Source organism: Parus major, chromosome 24, assembly GCF_001522545.3.
Source record: "Parus major isolate Abel chromosome 24, Parus_major1.1, whole genome shotgun sequence".
NCBI lineage: Eukaryota > Metazoa > Chordata > Aves > Passeriformes > Paridae > Parus > Parus major.
Window position 1 is genome coordinate 5,400,036 of NC_031792.1, and position 23,153 is coordinate 5,423,188.

General features: G+C 50.2%; 1 protein-coding gene across 1 annotated transcript in view; it reads right to left on the reverse strand.

The window, feature by feature from the left end:
• The window catches only part of KIRREL3 (kirre like nephrin family adhesion molecule 3), a 352,766-nt gene that overhangs the window by 104,564 nt on the left and 225,049 nt on the right, over positions 1 to 23,153 (reverse strand). Inside the window, exon 2 of the mRNA XM_015649833.3 lies at positions 20,890 to 20,967. Coding sequence (XP_015505319.1) covers positions 20,890 to 20,967 — 78 coding nt within the window. The remainder of the gene's footprint in view (positions 1 to 20,889; positions 20,968 to 23,153) is intronic.

Sequence of the window (23,153 nt, forward strand, 5' to 3'; positions counted from 1 at the left end):
TGGTCATGGCCACAGCCATGTCAGGCACTTCCTTGGGCTTTGTGGCACAAACAGGAAAGAGAGGTAGCTTGAGTTCAGCCCTTGCATAAGATTTTCATTTTTTAAAAAAATTTGGCTTCCTTGGGGAAAAAATAAAATGAAATCCATTTGATCAAAAATACCAGTTTGGCCTTTTTTAGTGTGACTGCATAAAAGACTCACGTGGCCTCAGTGCTGAATTATTCAACTTGAAAGAAACCAAAGCACACCTTCAGTCAAGGGATGGCTCAGGTGTATGGAGTGGTGCCAGCTGTGTGACCTGGCAGAGGTGTCCTGCTCCAAGAGGGAAGCAGGAGCTGAGCTTGTGCCTTGCCCACCCACAAACACAGGGAGATGAGACTTTCCCTGGAAGCACAGCCTGGGGGTCCCCAGTGATTCCAGCCCCCTGTGCAGCTCAGAGGGGAAGGTGTGGGGTGCACTGAGGTGAAAGAGCCAAAGAAATGCTCAGGAAAAGCAATGAAAAGTAGAGCAACAAAGCTGGGGAAGGGGCTGGAGCACCAGGAAAGGCAGGAGGGACCTTCTCCCTCTCTGCAGCTCCCTGACAGGAGGGGGCAGCCAGGTGGGGGTCAGGCTCTGCTCCCAGGGAACGAGAGACAGGATGAGAGGAAATGGCCTCAAGTCACAGCAGGGAAGGTTTAGGTTGGGTAATTTAGGGAAAGATTCTTCACAGAAAGGGTTGCAAAGCAGTGGAGGGGGCTGTCCAGGGCAGTGTGGGGTCCCTGGCCCTGGGGTGCTCACAAGACATGTGGATGTGGCACTTGGGGACACGGCTTAGTGGTGAACATGCTGGGGTGCTGGTTTGAGGGCTGGACTTGATGATCCTAAATCTTTTCCAAATGAAATGATCCTGTGGTCCTCATGCCAGCTGCCAGAGCAGAGTTTAAGGTGCAAAGCCAGTGCTCTGCTGTCCTGCCTGGCCTCTGGGAATGCGTTATCTCCTGGCCATGACCAGCTCTCAGCAAGCCCATGTGCTGGGAGCTGAGCTCATCCTGCAGTGATGTCAGATATTTTCCTAGCACTGCTTTGAGAGGAGCCATCAACATCCCACTGTGTCCACTAAGTAGCTTCAAACAGGAAACAGGGAAATTTGGAGTAAGATATTAAACCTTTCAGAGATCTTTTTGTCTATTAGTCACACAGGCAAGAGATCTGAACTATTGAGTGTTCTGCTGGCTTTGATACCCACATGAAATCCCAGCACTGCTTTCAAAGTCACTGTGAGGAGTTTGATCAGCCATGCAGAAAGGGCTGAAATGTCATCAGCTGCTCGGTTATTAGCTGCCAATTGGGAAAGGTGTAAGAGTATCCTTTCCATGGGATATTTATTAGCAAACTCTTCCCACAGCAGCCTGGAGAATTACCTCTTGTGAGATTAAACGCCTGCTCCTGGGAGCTGCACTGAAACAAACGAATGGACTGCATCGAGGCACCGAAAAGCAGCATTCCACTGACCTTACAGACTGGATCTCCTGGAATATTCCAGCTCCACGGATGGCTCCTGGCTGCTCTGCTCTCACAGCCTCACCTGCTGCCCAGATATCCCCGAGCTCAGAGCAGGCAGCACTCTCTCCCATTAGACAAGCTGCCAGCACTGGAGTGCGAGCTTTGGGGCACACAGGACTCGAGCAGGGCTGGAGGTGGAGGCAGCAAACTGGATTAGGTGGTGTTATAGATACATTTTATGTTATTGGCTTTTCACAAATATTAAAATGAATGTTATGTGTATAAGAATGAGAAATTTTGTTGTATTAATATAGTTTTCTTTATTTCTGTTATTGATAAAATTTAGAAATAGTGGTATAATACATATATGTTAGGTTATGGCATAGTATTAAAATAAAAACTGTCTTTGTTTGTATAACCCAAAGACTGAGGAAAAAATAGCTGGAGAACTCCTGCATTTGTAAACTATCTTATCCAGATGAAGACAGCAGTGACCAGAGCTCTGGGGGGGGAGGAATTTATTGCATTTCTGGTATCAGGGAATGTAAATCTCAATGGCGCCAAGAAGATTGATCTATTGGGAAGGGGGCAAGAGAAAACTAAACAGAAGAACCCCAAAGATCCTAAGAAGAATGTATGAATATGTATGAAAATTTATGGATATGTAGTAGAGTTCTGTTTTTAAAGGACAATCCTTTGTTAACAAGATGTGCTCTCTTAGCTGAATGCAGAGACACCCGGCCGTATCTGTATACTTTATTTTTCTCTCCTAATTGTTTTTTTATTAAACTTTTAAATTCTATAAAAATTATGTGAACCTCGTTTTTCACAGTGGTGTTTTACCCAGGGGCTGGCACAGGTGAGGGGTCACAGGGGGGTGCCAGAGGAGCTGAAGGGTCAGCAAGAGGCAAAGCTGGTGGTGTCACTAAAGCTGTGGCAGAGGGGAGAGGTGTGAGAGTTTCCCTGCACCCTGGGCTGGGGCCAGGGATGAGGAATGCCAGTGCCTGGGCTGCTGTGGCTCCTCTCCAAGGGCAGCCCTAAGCTCTGAGCCCCTGCCAAGGCTGCTCGGGGCACGAGGTGATGCCTGTTCCTGCTGGGAACAAGGACAGTGGCACCAGCAGCTGTTCCAGAGGCACTGGAAACCTGGGCAGGAACTCAATCCCTGGTGGAGACAAGAGCAGAGGGAATAGATTTCCTCACATTGATCCACCTGTAGGCCTGGCTCCACTGAACACTGCCAATGACTCCAAGAAATATTTTGTTACCGGCGCTCCCGAGGAAGCCATGGCACAATAGGAAATCACCATTTGTTCTCCTGTCAAGGTGCAGTGTCCTGGCACAGCTCCCCAGAGCCAAACTGATGGGCTCAGGGGGACAACACAGCTCCTGCTCCTGAAATTCCAGCCAAGCAGTTCTCTCTGTGGCACCTCCAGCTGCTTTTTGGATGATAATTATTTGTAGCTCAGAAAGGAGGTGGCAGGTCCCCAGCCACAGGAGGCTTGCACAGACACTCATGGGACCTAAAACCTCCCACTTTAATCCACAGAGAAGAAAAAGGATCTTTTCCTTTTAAAAATAACAGCAGATGTGCAAACCAGTGGGCTCCAGCCTGCACAAAGTCTCCCAGATAAAATCCTGAAGGATTTTATCTCTTGTGACCTTCTGAAATCTCTCAGGTGATCCCCCTTTCCTGGATTACAGTCAATCCAGGACATCCCCTTTGCCCACCCTTTGTTCCCAGATCAGGGCTGCTCTTTTGAAACAGAGTCCTTTAAATCTCAGCTCATCTTTGAGTTAGAGGGCACAGAGGACACTCGTCCGTAGGAAAACGAGAAGGATGAATAATCCATTTCACAAACGATTTGGAGATTTCAAAGTCTGGCTCTGCTCCCAGGAAGAGAGGCAACTGGAAGTTGTGCAGTTCACGGGGTGGAAAATTAGAGCAAAGAGCTTGCCTTGGGTCGCACCATGTTTCACTTCCATCCTCGTTTTTCAAAATCTGTTATCGCACGCTTTGAGGCACGGAGAGAAATCAGAATGAAGATGCAGCTCAGAACAGAAAATGCAGATATTTAATGTTATATTCTCTGCACAGGGAAAGGAGGTTGGATGATCTTTAAGGTCCCCTCTAACCCAAACTGCTTTGGGATTCTATATTATTAAAATGAATGGAAAATTCTGCTCCTTCTCAAAATAATTTTAACTAGTCTTGCTACAGATTGGTGAGATGTTGTATAGATTGGAGAATTCATCCAAGGAGTGGTTAAATGAGTCTCTCTACAGGGTGTTTCTATCTCTGCCGATGTTGGAAGTGCCACCATCAAAGATTCCCTTAACTGGGAACTTCCCTGAACAAGAAACATCTTGGTGGCACCAAAACTCAAGGATGAGGGGAAGAGAAGGCAGCAATAAATCTTATTATTGCCCTGGGAGGCTGAGAAGTTGCTGTCTGCATGAAACATCAGCTGGGTGGCTTTTGGGGGAGCTCCAGGCCAGATGAGCTCTGGGATACTGCAGAGCAGGGCTCGCTCCAGCTCCTGCTGTTCACCAGAGCAGGGCAGGATTGCTCGGGGTTGTGCTGTGTGAATTATCAGCTCTGAAGATGAACTGGAGTGAGAATTAGCAGGTTTCTGCTATAATTATTGTTTGTTTGGATTTTTACAAGTGGAAGTGATTGTAAATATGTGCTTTTTTTTTTTTTTAACACATGCAAGATTCATATTTAAAATTAAAACAAATTATTCTGAAAAACAGCCTAAAGTGAAGTATATGCAATACACACACAAAAGAAGTGGCAGGGGGAAGGCAGGAGGGGTTGGAGATGCTGAGATGAACAGACAGGGAGCAGATCATCTCTGAGCAGGAATTGTTTCACACATGTGCCCATCTTGTTACCCCAGGAAGGTGCTTAAAAATTCACATATTTCTCTGTTTGTATGTGGGAGCTTAATAAAAGCTCCCCTCCATGAAAATCTTGGCTATGCTATCCCCAGAGCCAAGGAAACACCTAAAAAGTGCATTTATCCATCACAGAACAGGCCAGTGACCTGCACCACTGCCGACAACAACCAGCTGCTGCTTTTTACCTGAATTTTACCCAGTAAAGCCAAGAACCATGAAAAATGAGAGGCAACGTGAATCCAGTCAATATTTACAGCCCTGCAACTGCTTTATGGGCCCTGGGAGAAGGCACAGGGAAGGGCTGTGCCTTGTCACTGCCTACAGACCCCGTGGCTTCTCCCCTTCCCTGCTGGAGAAGGGACAGCTCGGAGGTGACTCGGATTATTTAACAAGGATTTTGCTGTTTGTTTTGTCACCAGCTCCTTCTCAATGGTCCCCACTGCAGAGTCAATGGCTGCCTGGTGCAAAACCCCAGTCCAAGAGCAGATTAGCACATTCCAGCCTGCTGTGTTAATTAGCAGGTAATGAGAGATGCTCATCAATAAACTCAGCTGTGTCTGACCCCCCTCCTGGGCTGCTGCCTGCAGGACTCGGAATGACAAACCCTGCTGGGGTCACTTAGGAGATGATGTGCTCTTTGGAGAGTTCACACAACCAGCACAGCAACAAACCTCATTTCACTCCGGTTTTTGGGGGACAGCTGAAGTAAATACTTTTCCATCTGGTTTTCTGGTAGAGGAGCCCTTGGCTCAGGGTTTGGAGCTGGTAGTGTAAAGCCAGGAGTCAGAATGAAAGGAACTTTATTATCATTAATCAGGACTTTGACTCGGTGATCCTTTCCAAGTCAGTGTATTCTAGCATTGCATTATTCTCTAAATACAGAATTACACTCTCTCAGGGTAAATCAGTGGAAATCTCTCCCCAAGGATTCCCCAGTCTTGAGAACTTTTCTGCAGTGGGAATAAATACCCCTAAGGAAAAATAAACAAACAAATACATAAATAAAAAAAATAAGGCTCTTTGGCAGCTTAAATCAGAGCAAACTTCAAATGCAGGTCCTTCTTGGGCTGAAATCCTGAGGAATGGTGAAAGCAAAGTCCCCAAACAGTAACAGTTGCCTGTGCCACGTCCATTTCTGACTTGAGGAAAAGCTCCCTGCCTTCTAGGAGGCAGGAATATAACCTGTTTGAGGCTTTAGAGAGAGACACATAACCATCATCATCATTTTCAAGAAGCAATGTGCACCACAGTGCCTTACGGACACCTATAAATTACCCAGCACCCGCCTGCCAGCTCAGCCTAAGCTCGATATTGCCTGCAGTAATTATTTGGATCAAATGCAGTTTATCTGCTTCATATTTGTGTTTCTGTGCTCTCTGGTAACTTATAAATGTCATTGCAGTGTTTATTTGTTATAATGAAACTTAATGACGTTTGAAACCGATGGCTGTGGTTGCGGGCTGCAGGTTTGAAGTAATCTCTTCATCTTTGAAGCAGGAGGCCCAAAGATAACATTAAATTATCCTACAGAAAAGGAAGATGTATGCAGACAGATATTCAGGCCTGTGTATTATTCATTGGAGAGATGACTAGCAATGAGCCACAGTGCCTAAGGCGACGGACTCAAAGCATTGTCACCCAGCGAAGGCAAATGTTCCTGTCCAAGGGGAGCCAGTTGTCAAGCCACAAGCCCAAGTGCATCTCAATCTGTTTTATTAAACCTTCAGAGGCATGCTGGGGTGGCTGGGTGCCAGACACCCGTGTGAGACGGCTGGCAGGGAAGAAATGAGGTGGGGCTACTGTAAAACACAGTGGAGCTGTGTTAGGAAGGGGAGTATCCAGCTTTGGGAGGCATTGGAGGGCTGGGGAGCAGAGCAGGAGCTTGGCAGTGCTGGGCCCCTGTCCCAGGTGCTGGATGCTGAAGGCTGCTCTCCCTCCATGCAAGACCCAGAATAAACTTTTCTTGCTTTGCTTCAGGCGCTGCTCCTTGTCCTCCCTCCTTCTGAATAATTTCCTCCCTTGGTTTCTATTTCTGTGTGTATTTATAGACTCTGGTCGTGTCTCCCCTTGAGCCTCCTCCAGACTATATAAATTTACCTCCTCCAGTCTCTCCTCTTACAACCTGCTCTCTAATCCCTGGGGCATTCCTGCCACCACAGTCAGAATTTTCCCTGGCTTTGCTCCGTGCTCCCCGGCTGCAGGGACTGGCACTGCTGTGGTGCCAGTCCCATCGCAGCCCACGTGGAGCTGCACAATTACTGCTGCCTTATCACCTCGGGACCTGCTGAAGCAAAATGCCCCTGGCAACAGCCAGGAACATCTTTCCCTCAGCTCCCTCCGTGCTGTCAGGAGTGTGGAAGTACCCAGCACTCAAAGAGCTTTAACCCCTGCAGCACAACCGAGCTGTGGAACTTCTGGCTTTTGAGCTGCCTTCCTTCACAGGGGCTGCTGCTCCCACACCTCCTGCCCAGGCTGCTGCATCTCTCAGGAATATGGAAACAGCCTCACTAGACCCCTCCTCACAAGGGCACTGAGACTTGAGGGTCTGCAGGAAACAGGACCTCAGTGAAGTTTGGCTTTTTGTCTTCACCTGCTTCTCCTGCACAGGCTCAGACAGGTCTGGAAACGCCCTGTGCTGCAGCATCTGCCCCCAGCTCCATCCTCTGGTCTGCCCTGAGCAGTGGGACAGGGTGGCCAGAGGGTGAGGGAAGGGCTTCTGCCCTGCTCAGATGAGACCCCACCAGTGGAGCTGCCTCCAGCTGTGGGGTCTTCATCACTGGAAGGACATGAACCAACTGGGCCAGGCCAGAGGAGGCCACGGAGATGTTCCAGGGCTGGAGCCCCTCTGCTCTGGAGCCAGGCTGGGAGAGCTGGGGGTGCTCACCTGGAGAGGAGAAGGCTCCAGGGAGAGCTCAGAGCCCCTGCCAGGGCCTGAAGGGGCTCCAGGAGAGCTGGAGAGGGACTGGGGACAAGGGATGGAGGGACAGGATAAGGAGGAATGGCTTCCCAGTGCCAGAGGGCAGGGCTGGATGGGATATTGGGAAGAAATTCCTCCTTATGAGGGTGGGAAGGCCCTGGCACAGGTGCCCAGAGCTGCTGTGGCTGCCCCTGGATCCCTGGAAGTGTCCAAGGCCAGGCTGGACAGGGCTTGGAGCCACTGGGATAGGGGAAGGTGTCCCTGCCCAGGGCAGGGGATTGGAACAAGATGAGCATTAAGGCACCCTCCAACCCAAACCATTCCATAACTCTCTGATTCTGTGATAGCCTTCCTGCACTGCCATCAGCCTCTCTTCTTCCCAGGGCTGTCGTGTGAAACCATTCCAAATCCAATCCAAATTCCAGATCCCTGAACTTTCCCTGAACACCCTGAGAGTGCCAATGTTTAGAGTTTCAGTTGCATGTGGTTGTAGGGCAAGATTGTTTCCCTCCAAATCCTCCAAGGACCAGCCCATGGCACACATCCATCACTGGTATCTCTGTACCTGGCAGCTGAGGTCCCTGCCCTGGACACCTGCAGTGCAGGGAGGTGACCCCTGCAGAGGGCAAACCCTATAAGCAAACACTGTAATAAAATAATTTAAGCTTTAGTAAAAGCTCCTCTCCATGAAAATCTGGTGAAAAAAATGAAAAATCCTCCCTGCAAAGCTGGTCAGTGCTTTATTCACTGAGCCCCAGGAGTGCAGGAGAGCCTGGGTAACTCATTCCCATCGCCCACCTGAGCACCTGGATTGGAACCAGAGGCCATTATTGGCAGATGAGCTACCTGATGACAACTGACAAGAGAAATTCATCTTCATTACTCACCATCCTCACACAGCCAGACCTAGAGAACCCCCTGTGAGGATCTCACCACTGAGAGCTCCTCCAAGGCCCCAGCTCTGATTTCCCTACGAGCAGCCCTCTTTCCCAGCTGGGAACACCTTGGATTAACTAACACACCTGTCCCTGGGTTCCTGCAGCCCCCAGAGCCTGGACAGCTCTCCCATCCACACTCCCACTGGAGCTAACATTGCTTAAAACCTCGGTGACATCGATTAATGAGGAGGAGAGAACTGTGCGGGGCCACCTGCAATGACCTTGATGGAAACCCTTGAGAAGGGAGTTAATTCTGGACTCTGGCAGCGCCCAGCTCAGAGGGGATGCAAGCTCTGCCCTCTCCCAAGCAGCTCTGGAAACAAACAAGTTGACAAATGAGGCTGCTTCTTAATGAAGCTGCAGCCAAAGTCAATACTCGGCCCTTCTATCAGGGCACAGATCAAAGATGGTCTCAAGGGCAAACGACCTCGGCAGGGGTGGGACAGCTGTCACTTGGAGGAGGGAGGGGATGGCCTGGAAATGAAAAGGAGCAGCCTCAAAAGCAGAGGGAGACAAGGGCAAGTTGCAGAGGCAGAAAGGAAAAGGATTTAGAAGAGGAGACATGCAGAAGGTGGGGGAAGCCTTTCTTCAAGGCGTGCTCTGTCTGCAGTTAAATCTGTTTGTTAAGGTCCTGGTATTCTCTCTGTCTCCACCATCTCTGCTGCACATCCAGAGCTACATCCTCACAAACCTGTATTGCAGCTATTTCTCTGCAGAAGTTTTCCTTCTCCTCCCACCCAGCTGACAAAAGACTGAGATTAAGGTTCTCCCATCTATTCACAAGTATCTTGAGACATTTAAAGCTTCACCTTCAAGTTCGGTACACTTGGGGTGATTTTCTGGGGCCAGGGATGGGCAAGAAGAAAGAAAACAGCAAACAGATAAGGAGACACCTCCCACAACAGCAAATCAGCTCCCCAGTATCTACAGCTGCTTGCATCTTGGAGAAAGGATATTCTCCCCAGGCAGCTGAGCCCTGAAGCTGCTTTAGATCCTTCAGTGTCCACTCCAAGCCAGCATTTCAGGCCATCCCCTGTCCCAGAGAGGGGTCTCACTGCAGGGAATGGCCAGGACAGGAGCCCTTTGGTGGATGGTGGGACTCACCTGGACGGGCCATGCCTGATCCCAGCCTGGCTGCAATTCCACACCCCAGCTCTGGCTGGCTGAGGGAGCGGCTTCTGGGGCAGGGATTGTTCCCTCCCTGTCTGGGAGGTGCTACAGCATCTGTCCCAGCATGGATTTGACCCTCAGCTGAAGGCTTCTCCTGCTGTGTGAGCCCACCCAGTCCTTCCCTGTCTCCAGGAAAATCCACCAGCAGCTCAGTTCCCACTTTGAAAGCTCCAGGATTGAACACTGGTCTGAGCTGATGGCAACAACGAGCCAGCACACTTATCTCCAGGTCAACCTAAATATTTTATTTAGCTTCTAAAGGAGTCAATGCCTTTCTCTCTTTCTTCCTTTATTTTAAATCTCGGAATGCTACTGACTCTCATGAATATTGATGAGGATCATTAGTCACTGAACATTTCACTTCCCTTCTCTTTTCCCTGTCTATATAAAAGCTTCATCTTTGTTAAAGAGAAAAAAAAAAAATCCATCTCAAGTTATATCTCTGGATATGCTTTGAGATTAGCTCCATTAATACATTTATAGAGGAGTACATACCCATGGGAGCAAATACTGGGTGTGGAAGGGCACAGAGATACTGACCCCGAGGCTGGTGCTGCACTGGAGGGAACTGGGAAGGTTTGTGGCTGATGTTCTTTGCTCTCTGAAGGTTCATCGTGGCAGCCTTGGCTACTAAATAATCCTTGCATTGGCTGCCTGGTCTGGGGGGTTCCACTCACTCTCCCCCCACACATGATCCACACCTGTCCTGCAGGTTTTTGACCATTCCCACTTTTTTCATCTTCATCAGCCTCAACCTGAAGGCTTCGATCATTGAGTGAACAAAGGTGGGAGGGTTTGGCCAGATACAGCAAATAACTTGGGGCAAACAAGAAAAGCAGGGCTTGCAGCATTCAGCTGGATACTTCACAACCAGATTTCCCTATTTCCTTACAATAAGAAAAGATTTTTAGAAGGGTTTAAAACCAAGTCATCTCAAACACAGCTGTGCATTGCTGGGTGCTTGGCAGTGTCTTTCAGTCAAATCCAGCACAGCCCCACTTCACTGAGGAATGGAAGTAGGATCATTTTGCTGGCCTGAAACACACAATTTCATCCCATTTTGTCATTATAGCAGTGAAATAGAGCTGCCTCACACTGCTCCTGTAAGAGAGGAGCTTCAAGCTGTGGGTTGGGACTGCAGGGATGGTGTTATGTGGCACACAGGGAAGCCCCAGGGATAGAGCTTCAAAATGAGTTATTTAAGCCTTTTCCAAGCACAGCAAAGGCACTGGCTCCCCAGTGCCCAGAACACCAGAGGGTTTTGTCTTTACACCAGTCTTAGCTCCCACCCCACTGCCTGTTGGGCTGGAAGTGCTCCAGCACTCCAGTTTCTGCTCACAATTGCACAGCAGATTTCCTCCTGCTGGCTCAAGAGCCATTTCAATGGCAGGCCTGGCTGTGTGTCCATCCCAAGTGTGTCTCAGGGTGGGACTTACAAGGCTGCAGCAGTTTTAATTTATATTCTGACAGACAGGAGCTTGGTACTGCTTCATTGCTCCAGTCTGGGCAGCAGCAGCAAACCATCTCTGCCTGCAGAAAGCATGTGGCTGCCTCCTGAAGAGGGAGGTTGGAGATCCAGAGCAGGCAGGAACAATCCCAGTGTCTCCCTGCAGCCAAGTGTGCACTGCAGTGTCTGTGCCCCACAAGTGCCCCCCAAAAATAGCAGAAATGATGCTATTGATTCCCTTTCTCCAGTCTTGGATGCTGGCAGAATCCTGCCCCCTTTCTGACCAAAATCTGGATTGTTTTCTTGAAAGCAATGGCTTCCAGATGCCTTGAGGGCTGGAGACTTGCACACAGCCAGGCTCTCGTGTCCGTGTCAGGGGGATTTACAGCACCTGGCTCGATGGCACAGCCAGACCCACCTGTCCAGGCTCTGCTCTGGTGGTCACCATGTCCTTTAGAGGTGGCCTGGCAGTGCTGGGTTATTGGCTGGACTCAGTGATCTTGGAGATATTTTCCAGGCTAAACATTTCCATGATTCTGTGTCAGCAGTGTGCCTGGGATCACTGATCCCACTGCTGCCAGCAGCCTCCCTGGCAGGATCCCCATGGACACAAGGGACAATGACAGAGCCCAGGCTGCAGTGACAGCTCTGCAGAGAAGGGAAAACTATCAGCAGATCCAGCTCCAAGGGAAACTCAGCCTGGAGCAGCGTGGAGCTGGGAAAGCCAGAGCTGCCATCTCCAGAAGCCTTGGACCTCCTGTCATTCATGTCCTCCCACCTCCTGATTAAAAGAAACTGGCCCAAAGCCCACAGCACCAAAAGATGGCCAGGCAGCCATGGCAAGGTGAGGCCCCAGCCTTAGCTCTGCCTGCTGCCAGGGACAGCTCACAGGACAAGCTTTTACCAACAACTTGCCATATTCCTCAGGTGCACATCCCATTTCTGTGCCAGAAAGGATCTAAAGGGACATGGCAAGGGCAATGGAATTCAAGTGGCTGAAATAATCTATATCCCACTCTAGATATTGATCCATGTGTGTAAATAATGGAATCCCAGAACGGTTTGGTTGGGAGGGACCTTAAAGACCATCCTGTTCCACCCCCTACCATGGGCAGGGACACCTTCCATTATCCCAGGTTGCTCCATTATCCCAGGTTGCTTCATTATCCCAGGTTGCTCCATTATCCCAGGTTGCTTCATTATCCCAGGTTGCTTCATTATCCCAGGTTGCTCCATTATCCCAGGTTGCTTCATTATCCTAGGTTCCTGTCCAAACTGGCCTGGAACGCTTCCAGGGATGGGGAATTCACAGCTTCTCTGGGAAACCTGTGCCAGGGCCTCAGCACCTTCACAAGGAAGAATTTCCTCCCAGTATCCCATCTAACCCTGCCCTCCTTCAGCTTTAGGCCATCTCCTCTTGTCCCACCCCTACATGCCCTTGTGAAAAGTCCCTCTCCAGCCTAAGATTCCCAAAATGTTTTTAGTGGTTCCCCCAAGGAAGTCCTGCAAAGGAGCAGTGCACAGATTCCACAGGATCCAGGTTCTGTACACAACTGCAGGCTGAACAGCGAGGGAAGCAGCTCCTGAAATGTCTGATGCTGGTACTCAGGGAGTGAGGAAAGATCGTATTCATTTATTTAAGACCATGCAGCAATAGCTTTCCACAGGGGACTGCTGCTCAAATCAATAGATAAAATGATACCCTTCGACCATTAACTGCTACAACAACACCGTTACCGTAAAGCTCCCGAGCTTTGGATCAGATTTATGACCAGCAGAGTTGTTCAGCCGCTCTACAGCCGCTGTAGACAGCTGGAACATCATGGAGAGGATGTTCCAAAGGAGCAGAGAGCAGCAGGAAGCTGGGGAGAATGAACAGCAGGTAACACGGGATCCTTCCCTGAGCAGCATCCTCGGGAATGCTCAGCACCAGCCAGGACTCGGCTCATGGCCAGGGAGATCCTGCCTTACTCAGTTTTCCAGCTGAACCAAGCCAGGCAGAGTTTCCCCTGACACCAGTCACAGACAGTTCTAACACTGGTTTTCCTCAGGTTTCACTTACATCCCTGCCTTGTTCAGCTCCCAGACACACAAAGCACCACGGAAATATCAATGAGACCTCTGAGATAACAACACATCCTTAACAACACCTTGGGAGCAGCTCTATCCACTCTCCTCTTCCTTCCCAAGGCCCTTGTCAGATAAAGAACAAAAGGCTCAGTGCAGCTTACCCTGAGCTGCTGGCCCTCATCAGTTGTGGTGGTGTCTGTGCAGGGACACAAGTGACAGCAGTGGGAGCTCCCCCACCTCAGAGCTGTGAGCCCAGGATGGGGTGGCACGTTCACAGGGAGTGACAGCAGAGTAGACAATGCAGAGTTCCCACCACAGCCCGTGGGGAGAGTGGAGATCAGCTGATAAATGTGGCTGCCAGGGCAGTTTGTGCCAGGGATCCTGCAGCTTGGAGCAAAGCTTGGCAGGAATCCCATCTCCAGGGTGCAGACAGTGCAAAGCCCAGAGGGCAAAGCTGTGGGAAGATGCTGGGGTGTTGTTGGAGCTGTTTCTGGGCTGCTGAGCTCTGCTGTAGGCTGAGCAGAGCCAACAATATTTGAACTAAACCAAGTGACATGTCACAGGTCTGGTCCCAAAGGACAGACCCTTTCCACTGTCAGGCCACAGAACCAAGAGAAGTTTGACCTTCTACAGCAGCACTGAGGTTGTTGGCATCTGCTAGAGGAGAAAGGTCATGTTTTACAGGGATAAGAGGGACTAGGTCCTATTTATCCTTGAGGCTCAGGAAGATTCATGCTCAGCCTGTGCTGCTGCAGATGTAAAAGTCACTTGCAGGATCTAGTTTAAGTGTTCCCATAAATCCAAGTAATTCTGAGGCAGCAACTGCCTTGCTGGGCTGTTAATGGGTGGCACAAATATGCCACTGTGTCTCGGTGCCACGCTCTAATCAGAGGTTTTGCTGGCAGGAAGGGTTCACTGAACCCAGTTTGAACTATGGCAGGGAGCAGAAGAGGCGGTCAAGCACAGAGACATTTGGAGCAGAGGCACAGTCAGCTTTTCTGAACAAGCCATTTTTCCCCAAAAGAGCAGGGACTCCATCCCAGAGCCCCTGCTGGTTTCTCTCCAGGCAGTAACATGGGGCCTGACAGACAGGAGCTGCAAATCAGACCATTGTAGAAAGGAGGCTCAGGCTCTGGGAGGAAAATATATTGTGAGTCTTTCTGTTCTCCACTGGAGAAATGGAAGGGTATGGAGGGAAGGATGGTGAGGGATGAGACATCAGAAGGACCTGGAGCTGCTGATGTGAGTCCAGAGAGGCCACAGAAATGCTCCAGGGCTGGATCCCCTCTGCTCTGGAGCCAGGCTGAGAGAGCTGGGGGTGCTCACCTGGAGAAAAGGCTCTGGGAAGATCTTATAGCCCCTGTCAGTGTCTAAAGATGCTCCAAGAGAGCTGGAGAGGGACTTGGGACAAGGGATAGAGGAGCAGGATAAGGAGGAATAGCTTCCCACTACCAGAGGACAGGGCTGGATGGGATATTGGGAAGGAATTGTTCCCTGTCACGGTGGGCAGGCCCTGGCACAGGGTGCCCAGAGCAGCTGGGGCTGCCCCTGGATCCCTGGAAGTGTCCAAGGCCAGGCTGGACAGGGTTTGGAGCCACCTGGGACAGTGGAAGGTGTCCCTGCCATGGCTGGGGGTGGAACAAGATGAGCATTAAGGTTCCTTACAAGATAAACCACTCCATGATTCTGTGATTCTGTGACAGATCTGCCCACAGCCCTACAAACGCCAACTCAGCCACGCTCTGTGCCCACCACATTATCAAGGATTTCAATATTTGTAACGTGCTTTAAAACTTTAACCCAGTTAGCTGTTTAAATCCATCTCCTTTCCTCTTTGTCTTCCTTGGTATTGTATTTCCCCAGCTCAGCAGTGCTGCCCAGCTCCCCAAGGAGCCAGCTGTGCCCCGCAGCAGCGCTGCTGCAGAAGGAGCCGCAGCCCTCACTCCTGCAGGAGCTGCAGATTGCCTCAGAGAAGCTATTAAGGAGCAGTCAAATAGAGCAACCTTTCATTGACAAGGCACTCGGCCCTTTAAACGATTCCAAATAGTGTTTTCTTTTTATTGCTTTCTGCAGTTTAACAGCCTTGATTTCGAGTTACTTTGGCTTATGATAAACTCCGGATCTATAACACCTCTATTCTCTCCCTCTTTGGTCTCTCTCGCCCACTTCTTCTTTATGGTTTTAGTAAAAAAAGATCCAGGAAAACAGATAGCAGATTAAAAGGGAAACAAATTGAAATGGGTCAAATGTATCTTGCTTAGATGACAGCCGCCCCATTAGATACTTTTAAACAGGACAAATAATCCGTTTGGAAGCATAAGTGGGCTTTTACATTTATTCTAAATTACAAACCAAATGATTGCAGCCTCAAATGGAAGCACTGGCTAATTGCACTAATATCTCACTAATTCCAGCATCAAGGAATGGGGGAAAACCGAACAATTTTCACCATTTTACCAATTATTCGATTTAGGCCAAGGTACATTATGCAAACCCTGGGTTGTGCTTCCTCTCCATTTTGTGATCTATGACAAGGACTGGAATTCCAGTTATTAATAATGGAGGAGCTATAATTATTCTAAGAATGGATACGAGATAATTACAAGCCATAAACCCAGCTTTCATGTGCACACAATTCTCTCCCCATGTCTGGCAGCACCAAAATGCAGCACCTTGCTGCAGACTGGAGCCACCCCAAGGGTCAGGACAAGCCCCCCACGTGGAGCTGCAGGTCACAATGTGAAGCCAGAGCTGGGAACACGAGCAGGAACTGGCAGCTGCCCAGCTCTGCAGGCAGGGCTGGACAGAATCAACCTTCCAGAGGCTGGAATTAGGTGATCCTGAAGGATTCTTCCAAGCCACACCTCTGGATGACTCCAAGGTTCCATGATCCCTAGAGGCTGCAGGCTGTGAGGGCTGCATGGATGCAGGAATCATCCCAAACAGAACAGGCTGGTGGCTCTCCTGCCACCACTGTCCCTGTCTCTCTGGGCCAGCTCACCCTGCCCATGTCTGAGGTATGTGGATGAATTCCTCCCCCTTCTCCCAACAACTTGCTGTTGGAGCAAGTCCAGAGGAGGCCATGACTTTGACAAGAGGACGAGAGCACCTTCCTGGAGAAGATTGGGTTGTGTGGAGAGCTTATAGCACCTTCCAGTATCTGAAGGAGCCACAGGACAGGGGGAGAGGAACTCTTAGGAGCTGTAGTGACAGGACAAGAGGGAATGGGCACAAATGGGAATTTAGACCAGATATCAGGAAGAAATTCTTCACTGTGAGAATGAAGAGATACTGGCACAGGTTGCCCAGGGAGGTTGTGGATGCCCCATCCCTAGAGGTGTCCATGGCCAGGGAAAGCTGGGACCAGGTAATTTTTAATGTCCCTTCCAACCCTTAACATTTTGAGATTCTATGAAGAAAAGATCAGAGCTTTCCGTTAGTCCCAGTGTCTTCAAATAAGATCCCAAACCTTCAAAACAGAAGAGTCAAGGTGAGATTGCAGCTCAGACCGAAAAACTTTCAAGGCCTCACTCTTCACCCTCCCAAAATGGAAGATTTGTCTTATGCTGTCCAACAGCCCCACATGGCTTTTAAAGAAAAGCTGAGTACCTTGGGTCTGGGCAGCCCTTCCCCAGCAGAGATGATCTGCCAAGCTCTCCCTCTCACACAGAAGGCAGAGCACTCGTTGCTATGTGGAGCTGCAGCTCTGCAGCACAGGCTGTGGTGCTGCTGTGCTTTGTGTAGGGAATGGAGACACCTTGAATGCACAGCCCAGCCCCAACACAAACAGAGAGCGGCTGCTGCCGGAGATAACTGCGGCACAGCCTTCTCCTGGCACAGCAGGCAGTGTTTGCCTCTCTCTGAAGAGGAGGGTTTGTCCTTCCCTGAGCACAGATCATTAACCACTCACTGCTCCAGGAGGAAGATGCTGCACCAAATCCTTCTGTCCCTTTCCCCAGCCGTGCCTGCTTTCCCCGCTCCGTGCTGGGCACAAAGACAAAGCCCCTCATAGACCAAGAGCTGTGTCCATCCCATGGAGATGCCATCTGCCCTCCACATGTGAGGACATGAGAGCCAGCGAAGAGTCTGGAAGGGGAGGTCAGACGAGGGCAGGGATCTGCCCTGTCCTGCTGCCCTGTGTGGGGGGATGTTGTTACAGGCACCTTCCTGCAGCTGGCGGCTGGTGGGAACAGGTGGTGGAGGTGAAGGCTGACACCTCTCAGTGCTTAATCGTTCCCGTTAGTAGCTTTATGAATGGCAGCCAAAAAGTGCCATAATTGCTGCAGTGACGCTTGCTAATGACTCGAGTTAGATCTGGCAAGTAGTCAAAGGCAGGAGACAAGAAGTAAAATGCAGGAGCAGCATCTGAATTCCTGCCTTGGACCACTACAGAGGAGAGCGGAGCAAGGCCAGCTTGGGGCCTGCAGGTATGGACAGGGAGGGACCAGGCATGATGGGTTAGCAGAGAGAGATATTCCAGCACACCCCTTGCCTGCCCTGGGAGAGAACTGCGTGAGAAAGGAGAAGTGGAATGGAAGAACAAACCTAAACTTTCAGAGTAGCTCAAAATGCTTTTTCTTGAGGGACTAAGGTGACCCACCTCCTAGAAAACATTTTTCTACTCCAAAATCACCCTGAATCAGGGTGGCACAAGCCCTGGCAGAAGCAGGGTAAGCCAGCTCACTGCCAGCCCAGCATCAGCTCCAGCCCCAGCACCACCTCCCTTGCACTGCACGTGGGACATCCAGGCCACCCTCTGTGGCTCCCACTGCTCCACCCTCATGGCCACGGGAGAGCCGTTCCCAAGGAGCAATCCAGCCCCTCCTGAGCTAACAGCACGCTCCTCCTGATTATGTATCTGTTTCTGAATGTTAACAAACAGTCGGCAGCAGCTGATTGAGTGGGTTATTAGCAGAATGAAGACAGATGGTGGAGGATTAACTCCAGAGCATCTTTATTGCACGGCCGTCATTGCAGACAGCTCTGCCTCTCCCTCTGTCTACAACTGTCACCAGCTCCATTTCACCCCCCAGCTCCCAGGGCACAGCAGAGCACGGGACCAGCACGAGACCAGCCCATCATCAATCACACCAGCTCAGAGCAGCCACGCTGGAGCTGTGCCTTCCTGCTCCCCAGCCAAATCCACCCCCAAATCCAGACTTTTCCTGCTGAGGGCTTTACAAAGAGAGAAGTGGTTGCACCTGATACAGCACAGCAGTGCAAGGACAGTGCCCAAACTGGGTTTGCTGTGCCCATCACGTGGTGCCTGACAGCTGGGAGAGGCTCCAACACTGCACCTGGACCTGTCTGATCACTACACAGAGATGGAGATGAGGATCTGATGGAAATGATGTGGGCAGAGGAATATCCATGGACACCAATCTTGGCTCCTCATCCTGGGCCCCAGCTCAGCTGGAAGAGCCACATCTGCAGCCAGATGTTCTAGTGGACATCATCCCTTACCACTGGTCAAAAAACAGCACAATGCCACCAAAACCACTTGCTGTGCCTCTCTCACCCACATCTATTTCACCCCACTGGGAGAGGTTGCCAAAGTGATCTGTGAGCGTCCAGACCAGATCTTCTCTGTGGGGACAGCCAAAACCAGCATGTTCACAGAATCACAGAATATCCTGAGGTGTGAGCAACCCACCAGGACCATCCAGTCCCACTCCTGGCCCTGCACAGACACCCCCAAATCCCACCCTGGCCATCCCTGGAGCTCTGTCCAAAGGCTCCTGGAGCTCTGGCAGCCTCGGGGCTGTGCCCATTCCCTGGGGAGCCTGGGCAGTGCCAGCACCTCTGGGGGAAGAACCTTTCCCTAAATCCAACCTAAGAAATGATTTCCCATCTGTAAATGATTCTTCCACACTGTGAAGGCTTCCAACTCCTCTTGTGCTTATCTACTTCCAAGCCAGTGTAGATGTCTCCAGTAAATGGCAGGAAGGTTCTGATGGTCCCTGCAATTACCTGTTTCCTCTGGGATGGAGACCCCACACCTCATATCATCCCACTGCCTTCCTGTGCTTTCAGTTCCTTCAGCTCCCTTGTGTTTTTTAATATGGCTGCTCTTCAACCTCTTTTTAAAGGGAGAAAAAGCTTTCACTTGGCACAAATACAAAAGGGGAGCTGCTCTCTCTCCTCATCCTGGCACGGGAACTGGCCCAAAGAGGTGCTCAGGCACTTTGGATAGGAAATTCCTGTAGATGACCAGACATCTGACCCCACTGCAGCTCACACACCATAGAGTGTGGATCTGCACTGCAATCCACCAAAACCCTGGGAAGCTGGATGTCTGCAATTGTCATCTGTAACTGCTTTGAATGAAAACACAAGTCCTAGGTGGTCTTTGTATCCATGGAAATCCCCCTGACTTTTGTTTTTGGCAGATTGTACCTTTAAACATAATGGCCCTGCAGCCTGCAGGGGCCAGAAACTGGCTGCATGTCAGGCAGGAACACTTTGTTCCCTTTCCCTCACAAAAGCTTTACTTTTGGCCTTTCATGTCTCTTTGTTCTCTCCACACAAAGCCACGCTCAGCCTGAAAAGGGGGCTCACTTCGTAGGCTGACGCAGGCTCTGACTCCATCAGGGGACCAGAGCAATCCCAAAGGATTGGCAGGATGCCCAGGGTCCTGCCAGCTCTCCAACATGCTGTGAGCATCCCCAGGGTCTGGACACAGCCACAGGCAGCCTGTCCAAGAGGCTTGAGGGACAGGAAGGTACCGAGAGGGAGGCTGCACCTTCTCACAGCACTCATGTCCCATGGGGCAGCCCCTTTCCATTAAAAACATCCTCTAATCAATGTTTAAAGAGTGTGTGGTAATTAACAAGCATGAGGTGAAGTCTTGTGAAGTACTTTCCCCATGTTATCAGCTCAGTATCAGGCTCCTGGGAACGTGAAGGAACCTTTGATCTTCTAACTAATGTTTGAGCCATAAACTTGCCTCTATGTGAGTTTTACTCCATGGAAACTCACCTTTTACTCTCACAGCAAAAGGCTTCCTGCAGGAGCAGACACCCCCATGGCTAACTGCCACAAAACTCCATCCCATGTGGGGAAAAAGAATCTGCAATAGTTTGGGTTAGAAGGGTCACCCAAACAGACCCAGCTGCAGTGAGCAGGGACACCTTCCTCTAGACCAGGTTACTCAGAGCCCATCCAGCCTGACCATGGATGTTTCCAGAAAAAGAAGCACAGTAGGACAAGAGATCACACCCTTTGTCCAAATTATTTCCAATCAGAGTCCCTAAAAAGGGTTCAATCCATGCTTGGCTCAAGTTTCCCATTCCCAGTGACCTCACAGCCAAATTCTCTGTGACACTTCTCAGAGACCCTCCCATCTCACAGGCTCTGGGCTTCCTTCTCTCATCCATTAATCAGAAGGGGCTGCACCAGGGCTGGCTCCAGGAAAGGAAGCTACCAGAAGCAAGGATGCCAGTTCTTCTGAGTATAAATAGTTTTTGTTTAGTTATTATGCTTCATAATTATTTATGATATTTCTATGGATTAATCAATGCTCATAAAGTACTTGGGGAATGACTGGAATATAAAATAGGGAAATTTTAGTAGAAGTTTGAAGAGCAGTGTAATGGCAACTCTGTGAGGTTCAAAGGCACTGGAAACTGGGATTCTGGAAGTGTCATGGTGACCACTGCCACCCAACTAGAATAAGAAGAGCAGAGTGCAGCAATTGCTGCAAGAGATTCCTGTGTGACAAATCCTTTCTGTAGGAAAAGACAGTGGGTTTTGGATGCTTGGAAGCACAAAGCTCCTGCTCTTCTCTTGCAGCTTTGCACAGGGGGCTCCCCACATGCATGGCCTCTAAGATGTTCCAGAGATCAAAGGGGAAGCGGGATTTTCTCCTGGGTGAGAACAAGAACCCAGCACATCCTTAGAGGTGAAGCCCCTCACAATGAGATTGCTAAAGAGGAAGAAGAAGAGAAGGTGAGGGAACTGCTCACCTTCAGTCATCCTGCGGTACTTCTCCTTGTACATGAACCCCAGTACTAGGCAGCATCCTCTTCCTGGGAGCCCCAGTTCTGCAAGAGAAGAGAGCGTGGGGTTAGACTGGGCTGGGGACAGGAGCAGGCACATGGGGCTGCTGCAGGGAGCAAATCCTGCTGGAGACAGCCTTCAGGAAAAGCTCCAGGAAGGTGGGCACATAGCTGAAGCCTTTGGGCAGCCTCTCAGAGCAGAGCTTGGCTGGGCCCAAGACAGTGCATCTAAAGACAGGAGGGTCAGCATCCCCTCCCTCGCCTGTGCTTAAGCATTTCTCTATTCCAAGTGAGGGGATGAGCTGCATCTTCCTCCACAGCAGCATGTTGCAACAACAGGACTCTTTCATCCCTTTCTCCCTTAGTGGGCAGCAGAGTGAAACGGGAAATGGCCCTCAGTAGGGAAGATAATTCTGGCCTGAGGAATCTTGCTCTTCAGAAGCAAGCAAGTGACCCTATGAACAGGAGAGTGCCAGAGTCTGAGGAGCCACAGGCCTTTGATGCCTTGATTTGTTAATGGGGCTTTTTGACTCTTGGTAACAAACAGAGAGATCTGAGCTTGGGTTTTTCCAGAAGTAGGCTGCGAGCACAGGCGCTCTCCCCGTGTGCGTCTCCGAGAGGCAGAGAGCTCTCGTTCTTCAAACAAATTCTCCTGTGTCACAGTGCAGAAAATTAAGGTACCATGTCCCCAGTGCTGCCTGTGGACCTGCAGAGCTCCTCAGGGGCTTCTGTGTTCTGCAGAGCCCCGCTGATCAAAGCCCCTTTGATGTTTACTTAATGTGGCTGAGGACTGTGCAGAGCCCCCCGTGCCGAGGAAGGAGTGCCGGGAAGTTGTGCCGCTCACAGGAGGGAAAGGCAGCAGAGCAGGAGGCTGGAGAACACAGCAGTGGCTGGAGAGGAGCAGGACCTGCCTGGCAGACTTGGCTTTCAGTGCCACAAGGCAAAGTTGGGGTTGAATCGCAGATCTGGATCATTCCAGAGGAAGAGGGAAGTGAGATGTGATGTGCAGGGAAGATCCCCAGATCCACGTGGGTATAGACCCAGATACAGAGAATTCCTCCCTAACAGTGCTTGCTGCCATGGCATCCCAGCAGAGAGGTTACATCTTCCTCTTGTGCACAGTATGAGGCAGAATTTGTGCCTAAACCTAGAAAGAAACAGACTTCTTTTGGTGCCAGGGCACACACAAACCCAGTTAAAGCACTCTAGCATTGTCCAGGGCTCCACCTGGCAGGAGGTCCTAAGGCTCCCATCAGGGAGGAATTGGCATCTAACCCAAACAAATGACACCTATAATCCCACTGAAGCTGATGCTCAGACAAAAGCAAGTCTCTTGAAATAATCAGAGGAAGCTGAAATTTAATTACTCCCCTAAATCCTCCTTGTCCTGGAGGGAATGCCCTGGAGAGAAACAGGCGTCTCCAGAATGTGACTCCACCTTTCAAGATGTCTTTGGGGGTGCTTGTAAATCTCTCATCAGCCATAAAAGGTGGTGACTAACTCAGAAACTCAGGTGAAGATGCCTAAAGATCAGGGCAAATTAAGCAACCACCAGAACTCTGAGTGGTTTCTTGAATTAACAGGAAGGGGTAATGAGCAACCATTGTCTACCTCTGGTGATGGAAAGCCGTTCTCTTGCTCTCCAGGACAGGTAACGTGCTCCACCACGGTCTGCACAAAGTACACAACCACAGAAAGGTGTTGGCTACAGGATGCCTCTGACTGCAAGGACACCCAGCTCAGGCTGCCTCCTCAGCCCTGCCTGACAGTGAGAATCAATAAGACCTTGCTGGGCTCGGGGGATTTTCCATGCAGGATCCTGTGAGGACACGCACTCCTCGTGCCTGGCAGAGCCCTGAGCCCACGCAGAGCCCCCAGGGCCGACTGCACAGAGCCAGCAAAGCAGGTGAGAGCTTTATGTCTTTATTGATAGGAAAACAAAACCCTATCGATTGCTATTGAGCCTCCAACGAGCACCAAGGTATCAAAGTAATTAAAACAACACAATTAGATTAGTGTCAGACAAGGCAGCAGAGCCCACAGTGCAGCTGAGCAAGGCAGCGCTGCTCGGACTCAGACGAGCAGCCGGGGCCTGTGTGGGGATTCTGGCTGGGTTTTCTTGGACACAGACCTGCAGTGATGGGGCCTGCCACAGCCTGCACACACCCTGAGCACAAACATCACCAAGGTTATGGAAAGGTTTGGGTGGGAATGAACCTTAAGGACCCTGC